Raw genomic sequence first — 13,317 nt, 5'->3', positions numbered from 1 at the left:
GCGTAGCAACTTCCTTATCATACGTAATTATCTAATGAAGTCTTTAAGAAAAATCACTTCTATTCAGTAAGATAGAGCTGATCATTTTATATAGTAAATTCAAACTTTGCTAGCGTGCTTAAAATGTATAAATTACTTTAATATCCTTGAATATAGAAGCACTCCGAAGGTTAATGAAACAAAACACGTAATATTTTAAGGAAAAACTGGTAATTATAAAAAATACAACACAGGAAAATTCATGATAGAAATAAAAGTCTCTAGCTTTAATTTTACAACTTTTACAGTAACATTAACTTATTTTATGCAATTTAAAGACGAAAATTATTTTTTAATTCAAGTACTAAACTCAAATAATAAATATATAAAAATTTCACTTTACTAGAATAAAACAAACTACTAAACAATTGGTTAGACACATAGAAAGACCTCTTTGGCAGATTGCCCAAGTGTTGAATTATCTTTTCATCTGTCCTATATCTTACATCCTTGCAAATTTCGTCATTATAATGTTTAACTAACTCGAAAAATTCAAATTTCCTAAATTATAAAATATAAATGCAATTGAGATTACTATACATAACCTGGGGAAAGGGTTACTAAACAGTAAAATTCGTTTATTGTAATCATTGGGATTCGCTATTACTGATTATAATAACCAATCGATAACTTTAACAGGTTAATAATATAAATTTAATATTATTTATGTATGTTTGTAGATTCGTTCCAACTTATTTTACAAAAATAATTCCTTTGAAACGACGATAAAGATCATTCTTAGTACAGCAACCGAACAAAATATATATGTCGAGAGATGATAATTTCTGTATATTTTAAAAGGAAGCTTTGAAAGATAATAGGAAATAATAACATTTAAGTACTTTCAAAATATTCACGCATCATTAGGTTTTACCTCAAAAGCCATAAACTAACTTACCTGTATTCAGGTAAAGGACACCGATTAAAAGGTAATAACATCACTGCTCATTTCAGTCAGGTGGTTATTTAGATCACGTGTTCTGAATAATTTAACTGTTTTATTAACTTACTATTTTAAAAAATGAAAGTCTATTTTTTTCATACTCATTTTGCCATTTTTTGACGATAATCATCAAGTAAAAAACATTTAGAGGAGAAGGTGGTATTATGGAACCCCAATAACCTTTTAGTGAATTGTAAACAAGGTATCATAACTACACCCACATTTTTTGTGCGAAAAGTACTGGTAACTAGTAAACTAAATGTTCCTAGTTGGATTTTTCGCTAGTGTAACTATAAGTATGGTTTTTGAAGGCTTTTGTACAAAAAGTCCGAAAGTAGGCTTAGAAAAAATCGGGTGGTAATATGGAACCTTACTGTATATTTTCAAAAAAATGCTTTAATGTAGCCAAAAACAAATAGGAAAGTACAAAGAATGTTAAATAATTACAAAATTATTTACTTCAATGTATTTTATCGCAAAAATGCTTTTATAATAGAAAATATGACCTCCATCAACAATATATATTCCAGCAGCTCTTTTTCGATATTCTCAGGAAGAATTGACATTCTACCTAATGTCTTTTTCACAAATTGCTCTGGAGGAATGTCTGCTTGCAAATAGAAAGTTCGGAGGAGTTGAGTTCCATATTACTGTAAAAACACCAAAGCGGTCCGTATTTCATGCATCGCTATCTCGAATTAACTTATGTCTGTCGAGACCAAAATTTAAAAAACGTGAACATCATACAGATTAATATGTACCCCTAAGTCTCCGGAACGGAATACATGCACCAGTGAACCTACAACTATACGATTTATATTTTAAAAATAATTAAATTCATTTAGCATTCAAAACTTGCGATTTTTGAAAAAAACAAATTTGCTGATTAAATACGGACAACCGTTTAACTGAAGTAAAACGGGTTTTCCCCTTGCTATGGATGTCTGCCTAGTTCAGCTCAGCCACAATTCGCTACAGTTCGCCTTTATTATCAGTTCGAAATCGGGTGGTTCCATAATACCTGCAATGTTCCATAATACCACCTTCTCCTCTATAATTTTTCCTATATTATATTCTTTTTTTATATGTTCTGAATATTAAACTATCGTTCTATCTTCTTATGTTAATACACAAATACAGTCGACCCCCCTATAACACGGTAGATACGTTCCTGTTTTTTTTTATGAATCCAGCTTCTATGAGTCCAGCCAATCACAGCCAGGCACGTATGCAGTTTAAAGACTACGGCTGTTTGAAAGGTTTTCTTTCATAAAATTAATCGATTTTAGTCTAATTCGACTCAACATTTCCAAAACTAGTATAATTTTTTGGGAAAAATCCATATAAACTTTGTTATAAACAAAAAATTGTAGGATTACTTACCGAGTGTGAACCGTCCGACGACGCCGTTGCTTAAGCTTGTTTTCGTCGTGGAGATTGTCATCGAATGGCGCTCGCGTGCTTCCCGATAAATTATTTTTTTTTTGCGAAAAATTCGCTGAACTTTAGAGACATCCTTTTAGCACGAAGAAATCCAAGAAGAAAAATGTCATCCATACGACATTTTATTTTGTGCAATCCTGTCGCGATACGAGTCGGCGATGACGTTTTACCGAATTATAGGAGTTTTTTTTAGCATGTTTGTACGAATACTGTCACAATTTTTTCGCCGTGATATAGGAATCCGAACTATAGGAACACGTGTTATAGGGGTGGGGTCGACTGTAATTTATTGATTTATTGATTATTAGGCCCAAATTAACCAATAAATAATGTAGATAGTAAGAATTTTATTTATCGAAAGTTAAATATTTTGACATTAATTAATTACAAATGCTTATTGTAATATTCAGATCCCGTTACAAAATACATCTGAATTATTAAAATAATAATTCATTTTCTTGTCTAAAGATTTCTATGGAATGTATTTCACTCTGATCTTCTCTCAATCTTCTTACCTTGAAGATTTTTTATCAATTTCTTCTTTATACATCATTAAATATTCTTCGTTTATTCGAAAGAATTCTTCGTTGTCTTTGATCATTTTATTAGTTTCGGTAGGATCAAAACTTGGCAAATTTCCTCCGTATTCTAGGGGTAGACACTCTGGACTGACGAATTCGTGCAGATTACCCAAACCTGAATGGAAATGCAACTGTAATAATATACAATAATTAATTTATTGCATATAGACAAGGGAAAGTCATAACAATAGATATTCTTCTTCCAAGAATAACCCCCGTAATAAAAGATTAAAATACAAATAACAAAGAATAAAAAAAACAATAGACATGGTAAATTAGTTTTTAACTCGGGTATCATAAAATTCTTTATAAAGTAATAAGTAAATTTTAAAAACATACCTTCTTTTTGAGTTCTTGTGACAAAAGTGGCTTGAAAATATTTACAACTGCTTTCATTATAAAATTCATATTGACAACATGCAATTCACTGTAATGAATTTGATACGAATCCTTCTATTTAAGAAAAAGTATTTAAATTTACAAAAAAAAACTTACTCTCTTATTTAATTTACCGAATTTGTGATTCGTCCCATACATAAAATATTAAAGAAAATAATAAATATTAACATGGCCGACGGTATTACATTTAATAAAATATAAAAATATAAAATTACAACGTTTAACAATACTTTGTTTCCGTTTGTTCATCTGTCGTTCGCTCCAGTTGACAGTCCACAAAAATTACAATCACGGAGGCGACCTTTCTTTAGAGGCTGCTGCCTCCGCAATAAAATGCAAATATGGTTAAAAANAAAGTGGCAATAGCACCAGAGGACGTTTTTAACCATATTTGCATTTTATTGCGGAGGCAGCAGCCTCTAAAGAAAGGTCGCCTCCGTGATTGTAATTTTTGTGGACTGTCAACTGGAGCGAACGACGGATGAACAAACGGAAACAAAGTATTGTTAAACGTTGTAATTTTATATTTTTATATTTTATTAAATGTAATACCGTCGGCCATGTTAATATTTATTATTTTCTTCAAAATGAATTTTTGTGAAAGTGGCAATAGCACCAGAGGACGTTTTTAACCATATTTGCATTTTATTGCGGAGGCAGCAGCCTCTAAAGAAAGGTCGCCTCCGTGATTGTAATTTTTGTGGACTGTCAACTGGAGCGAACGACGGATGAACAAACGGAAACAAAGTATTGTTAAACGTTGTAATTTTATATTTTTATATTTTATAAAATATTAAATTAAATATTCTACGTATTTATTTACAACTTGATATTACTCACAAATAAAATATTCATTGTTGCATTGACTAATTTCGGTGTTAGTTGAAGAAAATGGGATGTGCAATATCCCGCAGCATCTGTGATGTAAACTATTTCATTCACCTGAGTACGATGGAAGTTTACTTGAAAATCGAAGTAAAGCATCAAAGTGCGAAATAAATCGATTGCATTTGCAATAGAAGTTTTCCAATTACCTTCAAAATACAAAGTAATTTTGATAATTCTAAAAAGAATTTTGCATAAGAGACATTTGTAATTTTTAAGAATTACATAGAGCGTCGTTTATCCGAAACGTCGGTTATCCGAAAACTTTCCAGTCGGCAAATTTAAATTTTCGCTAGTGCTGTGACGCTGCAATCTTTGGCTATATCTTGGGCTACTCCAATATTTTTTTTTTTGTTGGTGTATGTGTTTTAGCTGGCAGCACTGGCACTTTTGTGTGGTGTTTTTCTGAGGACTGTGTCGAACGTTTTTGATACTAAATCAACTTCTAAAGTATACTTTTTTGGTTTTTATATTTTTCAATATATTTATTTTGTTTGTACAAAATAAAAAAATAATTTTTAACGATACAATAGCCACAATAATTATTTTAAAAAGTTTTCGTTCGGCTTAATATCGACGAAAATTCAACGCGAAGCGACACGCAACGGAGAAAAATTTCAACATGTGATAGGTTAATGTATTTTTCATGCATAATCGGTTATCCGAAAAATAAGTTATCCGAAGAACCCGTCCCCAATTGATTCGGATAAACACGCTCTACTGTAACAATAAAAGCATTATAGTGTACTGTACTGTACTGTACTGTACATCTGTATTTATAAAAAGATTTATTATATTATTAGTGATAAAGATTAAATTATGTCTTACCTATTCGATTAATGAAAATGTATCTTCCTTTCTTATCAGGTCTTGGCAAAAATTGAACACAATTCAGTGACAGAGCGTGTTCCACCTTAGAAGGAAGAAGATCTTTAAAGTATTGAAAATATTGTATTCTAATATCATAATAACTTTTGAGCATATCCAGGGATTTTTCCACTTCGAAACTTTTAGCACGAAGAAATCCAAGAAGAAAAATGTCATCCATACGACATTTTATTCCTTCCTCGTCTATTAAAAAGATAATTTTTAAATTTACGATTTTTATAAAATTGGGCATTTTAATTCCGAAAAATCATGTTTAATTTTATATATATATATAGCCTATATACAGTAAACTCTCGTTAATTCGAACTTGGAGTGACAGCCTTAAGTAGTTTGAATTAATTTTAATTTCTGTCTCTTGCCACCTTATCAACACTAAGTTCTTTTTATTTTCGCGACTGTTACATATAATAGAGAGAAAGTATGGCAAAAAATTACCCACTCCCCCAAGATTTTTACATTTTTTTGGACTCAGGACACGTTAAAACAATTTATCGACGTTAAAACGTCGATAAATGCAAAAAAGGGGGTTTTCTGTATGTATGTATGTTAGTGTATGAGTGTGTGTGTGTGAGGAACACCATCATCGTCATCTCAACAACTGCCTCAGATTTATTTTTGTTTTCAACTCATCTCTTCAAGGGCTGGCTTTTACTCTTCATCCATTGTTAGCGAAATTTAAGATAATTTCTACGTTTTGTAATTTATAATCACTCCAAATTTTATAGGTCTAATTATAATTTCAAAATTTATTAAATTATAAGTTCAAATAACACAAATAATGCCTTACAAATTTGCGAATTTTACTTACTTATGAGATTTTTGAAAGTTTCTAAGGCATTTTCATCCCAGGAAAATAATTCTGTCTCTTCAGGAAATATTGAATTCTTTAAAATTATTTTATTCATTGAAAACTGTAAAATTTAATTTATTTAAAATTACTATTTATGGTGAAAGTATTATATTAAGAATTAATACAAGAGAGTATATAAGATGTTTATAAGAAAACTGTAATAAAGTATATAATGGGTTTCTCTATTTCTAATAAAGTATTTCTGGAGAATTCCCCAGAAGGTGGTTTAATCGACGTGGGCCTGTGAAAAGACCACCAAATAGACTCGACTTCATACCATAGGAGTTGTACATGAAGGGTCGCCTGAAGGCTCTCGTTTATAAACAGAAGATAATGTCACTTACTTATTTAAAGTCACAGAAATGTCAGGTCGTGACCCCCGAGATCTTGAAACATAAGTGGATAATAGTCTGAATAATTGTGCCACAAGAAGGCAATTATGTCGAACGTTAATTGAAAATCTATTTTGGCCGTGGTGCGTGACTTATACAGTTAAGTCAACAGTAATTTAACATAATTAAATTAATATAATTAGCCAGGTCTTTCTTCCCCTTTGTTTTCCATATCTGGCCTTACATTTCATCTATCTAACATCGTACTGAAGATTAAGGAAGGACTGGCAGACAGTGGGAAATTATAGGTCTACAAATTTAATAAGTAATAAGATAATTATGATTACAAATAAAAAAGTCAAGTATTTTGTAAAGAAATACTTGATTCGCTTATTTTGCTGTCAACGTTATGAGAGAGTGACTTACCTTTATTATAATACTTATAATTACTTTCTACGTTACTTATATCAATAAAAAGCACTACATATCCCTTGACACAAATACAGAAAGCTATACAGCCTTGATCCCAGACTTAATCTATTAACAAGGGCCTACAGTATTTTATAATTATTTATTTAAATTTGTTTATATTAAACAAGAGATATCGTCTCTAAATTTAAGTAATGTTGAGATATAAAACTATTTTTCTAGTAATATTTTTGCTTAAATTAATGTTTAAAATTGTCTTTAAAACGGATATAAGTAAAGAGATGACAATAATTATTACAGTTTGACGTAAATAATTGTTGTCATTTGTGTAAAGACTAGAAAAGATTGAAGATCCTTAATGAACACCCATGATTCGTGTGTATACAAGCTCATTTATTTGCTAGAAACGTACTGGATTTCCTCCCAGATATCACTAACATACCACGTGTCTTATTATTATTGAAGAAATATTAACATTCTGGGTTATCAAATGATTCGGAGCACAGAGAAGATCGTTCTACCTTCCAGCTGGGTGAGAATGTCACAAGAGAGATATAATAAATGAACATAATTGTTTGATATCATGTTTAGTTTATAGATAAAAAAAAGTAGCAGAAACCTGTTCAAAACAGAAAAAGTAATTCGATACCATGCGATTCCGATTCATACAAGGTCAAATTTATTACACATGTGAAACTGGCCCCCAAAGTAAATAAGCGTTTAAAATCTTGTTATAAACAATAACTATAGATTAATTACGTGTCAAGTTTATGGAGGAGAGTAGGTATATTTAAGAGCCTTGTAATTTGATCAGATTATATATTACCGTATTGATTTTATTTATTTTAATAGATACAGAATGATTGTAGCATAATTTAAAGCTTACAGATTACATTATATTATAGAATTAAAATAATTTATAATTATTTGCTAATTATATATGCTAATTAATTACATTTCAGAGTTCCTGAATGCAAAAAATATCAAGTGATGGTAATTAGAATACAGTAGGTCCTACTTCAATTCAATGCTATTGAGAGAGATTTTTATCAATTTAAATGCAACAAAATCTAATTTGGTGACATTTCAGAACACATCGAAAACGTTTCTGTTAAATAAAATAAAGAAATAGTACCAGAATTCGCTTCTACGGTACATTTATCGTTGCAAGCAACAAACAATATTTGTTCAAGACACTCGTAGGCATTAGACATGCTAGGTTATTGCTTAGTGTTATCATTATTCTTAGGGTATAAAAACGTAAAGTTGTCCCTAAAGTATTGTTTTTCTCTTTTTTTCCCATTTCTTTATATCCTTTTCTCTACGGAAAAGTCTATTGGTTTGGTCTGTTTGGTCTGAGTGTTACATGCAACCGGATGATCTGTAATTAGAATTGCATTCGTAACGTTGGCTGCAAAAAGAGACCTGTTCCTATAATAGTTGGTCGTGTGTTTGCATCTGATCGACAGGTTGCTCGCGTGGAGTTTTGGAGTGTTATTAACGTAAGTAACATGTAAATAGATGCCAGATTCTCATAGAAAATTCCCTCGTGAGGTATTCATCCATATGTTGCATTACCTCATCCTATAAAACCAATCCAATCCGATTGTTTGATACTGTGTTTAAATGCTATGAAATTTGCAACAATTCGATAAACCTCATAAATAAGACTGTTTTTACGTTTCTCTCAGCAAAAAAGTCTTCCTTTCCTCATTAAATAGGTTTTTAGATTATATTACAATTATACATAGGAAATCTTTTCATTCAAAGTCTGATTTTTCTTACTTATTAGAAACAGCTATTAAAATAAGTAATTAAGTAAATATATGTGTAATAAATGTACACATGAACTCACCTTTGTATGCAGTCTGTCTACACTGGTTGAGAATATCACAATGATTTTAAGTGTTGCGTGTGCGAAGCAAGGTGATCCAGTTTAAGTTACTGTTTTAATTATACTGTACCTACGTGTATACGATTTTACTTTAACGCAGCAAATTGCGTAACAACTTTCTTATCACAAGTAATAATATAATTAAATTTTTAAGAGAAATCACTTCTATTTAGGAATGCAAAGTTGTTCTTTTCGTAGTGTAACATCGACGTTTGATAATGTAGCTTAATATCTATGAATTATTTTTAATGACCTTGAATGAAGACGTTTCAGTCCGAAGATTATTGGAGGGGAAAGAAAAGATAATGTTAATTACACGAATGGCTCCACGCGCCATCACTTGTGATTACAAGTGATGGCGCGTGGAGTTTACCGGATTTTCTTCGAAGATTTAACACCTAATTAGTGGCTAGTTTCCCGTAGAAAGTTCTTCTAAAATGCATCTTCCTCATGACAAATCGTCCATGTGTAACGTTGCTTTAAGTTATTAAATAAAACGAACCAAACCAACTGACGCAACAACGAATTAAATTATGCAAAAATATAGACTATAATTAATTAAAAATTCAAGTTTTCGAAACTATACAGTACTGTGTATAATTCGTTTATTGTAATTAATTTGTACTGATTATAATAACTTTAATAGGATAAGTAAAAATACTTACTATTAATTAAAATTCTTATTATATCGACTCTGATATTACTAATTTTATTAATTATTATTATTATTATTATCCACTAAACAATTTATTTAGTATTGTTTTCCTGTTACTGTATTTAACAATATTAAAGTAAGAATTTTAAATGACTTTACTACAAATAAGTACTGATTAAAATGATAAACAGTTAACCTTCAGAGAACTGTTTAAATCGATAACGATTGAAAAACAAGTATAATATAATTAAATACAAGGGTTTACACTGAGATCTCTATCGATCATGCAGGAATAAGTAGATTCATTAGGAGTGTCGATAAAGTATTATGAACTTTATCCACTCACTAGTGTCCGAGTGGATAAAACCACTAAACACTGGTCTCAGATTCGAGCCTCACTATCTTAGTCGCGTGTTTTACGGATTTTCTTCACCTAAATAGGGACCAGTTTACCATATAAGTCATCCCTAGTGGTATCTATAACTTCACACATTTCACGTGTGGCATTCATTACCTTATACTATCTCTTATATTATATTATATTATGCTATTTCTTTACTGATGTAACTATGCTATTTATATAGGAGTATACTACATATATCGCCTTGATAATTCATAATTTTACCTGTTAATTTATTTATAGGAAAGATGGAACATTTCGCATAATAATAAGAACAATATAAAGCTATAAAATTGGAAAGAAAATATGCAATTTAAACTACCTTACCGTTTTAATTAAAACACATATATTCTAGATCTTAATAAAATAAAATTAAGCGTTTGACTTGTGACTAAAAAGTATTAAGACTATGTGTGTGTGTGTGTGTGTGTGTGTGTGTGTGTTTTATTAAAATAAAAGGAAAAATTAAAGATATTTTAGTCACGCAAAGAAAATATCTGATATTAGAACTTGAAAATCAAGTTTTAATAATTATTTCTGAGAACAAAATAAACTTTCAATATTATTATCTAAGAAAATATAATATAAATTATAAACTATAACTTCGAAAAATACCAGAATTTCGTGTATAATATGCTAATCAGCGATTCGTCATGGTGTAGGAGTCTTAGGGGTCCTCTACACATAACAAAAGAAACGTTGAAAAACATTGGTGTAGCCCTTTAAAGTGATGAGCTGAATCTGGAGTCTCTGAATTAGATATTTAGATGCACAACCCAAACCATGTTAAGTTAATTTAGGTTCAATGCGAACTTCATTTTTTTATACAACACATCCCCTATCTGTAGGGCCCCAAGCTTTGACTTCTTCGAGGAAAACTTTTCCTCGAAGAAGTCAAAGCCTGGGGCCTCGAAAAGGCCTCATGAAGTTATAGAAGTACATTGTTAGGAACCCAGGCTAATTTGCTTATTTTATCCCCCTCAAGGCTTTTCCAGTGATAACTAGTTTATCATTATGCCATTCTAAACATAAATAAATTGATAGTAAAAGGGAATATAACACTTAAGAAACTTTATAAATTAATTTTTAATATATTTAGTTTTTATCTAAATTCTATAAATTTTGTTTATTTTCCATATATTAACGATTAATTTATGCACGTCCCGTTCTTGTTTTAATATACACACCTGTAATTTTAGCTTTCCTCGTCAAGGTTTTCTACTGATAACTCTTTATTTAAAAAGTAGAATATACAATAATAAATATGCAATTAGATTTTTAATAATATTACTTTCAGGGTTAAATATTCCTTTATATATTTAAAAATATTATTTTAAAATTAATTAAAGTTTCCTTAAATGAAAGCATTTTTATCGAAATTTAAAAAAACCTTTAATTATAATTAAGAAATTTAATTATATTATACGAAAGGTTCGTCGGTTTTAATGAGATAAAACTCATCTTTCAGGAGGCGTGTCTTTCGGATGTGTTTCCATGGTAATATCCAATAGCACATTTAGCTAAACGTTGATTGGTCAATTTATGTAGTGGGAAATTGAATATTTGCGATGCGGATTGGACGAGAAGTTTTGCTAATGCGTACGTTGATCAATAGTATAGTTTGTACAGAAAAAAGTAAAATAAATTTATAAATCATTAGTAAAGATTTTACGTAGATTTCTATTATATTATATATTTACTTTTATAGTAAGAATAATTTGATAAATTCCTTTATTAAAATAGTAGTGTTTTCATTGTTATTATTTATTTATTTATTTTACAATTATAGTGTTACTATGTGTCTTATGTATATCCATGTGTATCCATGTATGAGTGGAGATATACATGAAAACACAAACACATAATTATGTATGTGGACGTTGTTGTATTATGTATTTACGCCCTCTCCTTTTACTACTACAGTAAACGCCTTGTGCATTGGATAACCTCCACCCCTACATGTGATAGCTGTGAATGTATACGTAATATGTCTAATTAACATAATTGATAACTATTTCCGCGACACCCCTAAATTTTTATGCCCTAGGCGACTTCCTAGACAGCTCGAGTCGACCCTGAGATTCATTATGTACTGTGTCATTGTACAGTACGTTTTTTCAGATTATACTTGAAAGTCCTCGTCTATTTAATGTAAGATGATGCAGTTTATAACGTTTTATTCAGTAACAAATAATTAAATACAATTAAACCATTATACTGTATAAAAAGCTGTTCTGCGAGCAACCTGATAGTCAACATTGCCTTTTCCTATTGTCAGGGCCAATTGAATTCTAAACATTTGTAAATATACATGTTCTATGTATAATACATTAGAAAAATACTCCTATATTTGTACTTTATTGCGTAATTTACGAAATATTCAATTATTTATACTGTATTAGAATAATTATAAAGCGAAATGATGCGGAAAAGATACGAAAAATGATATTTGCTCGCTTTTCTTCTGTGTTTTTTCATACTTGTTAAATACGGTAAAACCTGTCCAAAACGATACTCGAAACCTGTCAAATGGGGAAAATATTCGGTACCTTGCGATTTTGGTTTACGCAGGCTTTACTGTGTTATTGAAGAAGCATTGTAATATTTTGAATCTTAATGGGATGAAGGTAGTCATGTGACTTTTCAATACGTAACGTCGCGCATTCCCTGCCAGTTTCTCATACTTTATTTACATTTTTGTTTGAATTTATAAGCTCATTTATTCGAAAATACATCTAATAAAGTTATAATCTATAACAAATATATGTGTTAAAGTACTTACGAATAAAGTAAAAGTCTTTGAAGTATGAATAAAGTACTTCAAAGATCTTACTTTCTAAACGAACACCAATCATGGAAGTTGCCATCAAACGAGAGATTGTGTTGAAGCACAATATATATGTATATCTCTACAATTAATAATCAGGGAGTAATCAGATAGGAAGGCTTAAGCCCCTCTAATCCTCCGTATACAACCGCCACTGCATGTCACAAAATAACTAGGTCGTCGTCGTCGTCAGCCATCTTTAACTTGTTCTCCTTTTTTCCCGCCAGATAGCGTACGAATGAAGGGCACATGCAATGAAGTCACGTGATTATATGCTGGATTGGAGAGAGAAATCGTTCATGTGGGTACACAGATTTCATTTTTGTATTTTTTTTTTTTTTTTTTTTTTTTTTTTTTTTTTTTTTTTTTTTTTTTTTTTTTTTTTTTTTTTTTTTTTTTTTTTTTTTTTTTTTTTTTTTTTTTTTTTTTTTTTTTTTTTTTTTTTTTTTTTTTTTTTTTTTTTTTTTTTTTTTTTTTTTTTTTTTTTTTTTTTTTTTTTTTTTTTTTTTTTTTTTTTTTTTTTTTTTTTTTTTTTTTTTTTTTTTTTTTTTTTTTTTTTTTTTTTTTTTTTTTTTTTTTTTTTTTTTTTTTTTTTTTTTTTTTTTTTTTTTTTTTTTTTTTTTTTTTTTTTTTTTTTTTTTTTTTTTTTTTTTTTTTTTTTTTTTTTTTTTTTTTTTTTTTTTTTTTTTTTTTTTTTTTTTTTTTTTTTTTTTTTTTTTTTTTTTTTTTTTTTTTTTTTTTTTTTTTTTTTT

General features: G+C 29.4%; 1 protein-coding gene across 7 annotated transcripts; it reads right to left on the bottom strand.

Moving 5' to 3' along the window:
• Positions 1-2,773: 2,773 nt before the first annotated feature.
• LOC111632313 (clavesin-2-like) lies at positions 2,774-12,785 on the bottom strand. 7 transcript variants are annotated; one of them, XM_023376715.1, is made up of 6 exons: positions 12,521-12,621; positions 5,987-6,089; positions 5,119-5,361; positions 4,246-4,439; positions 3,346-3,456; positions 2,774-3,137 (listed from the first exon to the last, which is right to left on the bottom strand). In XM_023376715.1, exons 2-6 carry the CDS (start codon positions 6,081-6,083, stop codon positions 2,937-2,939), a joined length of 846 nt encoding a protein of 281 aa, XP_023232483.1. In that variant the 5' UTR covers positions 6,084-6,089; positions 12,521-12,621; the 3' UTR covers positions 2,774-2,936. The 7 variants fall into 7 exon arrangements, with proteins under 7 accessions (XP_023232483.1, XP_023232484.1, XP_023232478.1 ...); XM_023376710.1 differs by having other exon boundaries at positions 2,776-3,137; positions 3,346-3,459; XM_023376714.1 differs by lacking the exon at positions 12,521-12,621 and adding an exon at positions 10,354-10,482 and having other exon boundaries at positions 2,776-3,137; positions 3,346-3,459.
• Positions 12,786-13,317: the final 532 nt, after the last annotated feature.

Source organism: Centruroides sculpturatus, unplaced genomic scaffold (genome assembly GCF_000671375.1).
Source record: "Centruroides sculpturatus isolate CEXI.00-Female unplaced genomic scaffold, Cexi_2.0 scaffold435, whole genome shotgun sequence".
Taxonomy (NCBI): Eukaryota; Metazoa; Arthropoda; class Arachnida; order Scorpiones; family Buthidae; genus Centruroides; species Centruroides sculpturatus.
The sequence above is the reverse complement of the archived record's forward strand: the minus strand, read 5'-3'. Positions and strand labels throughout refer to the sequence as shown.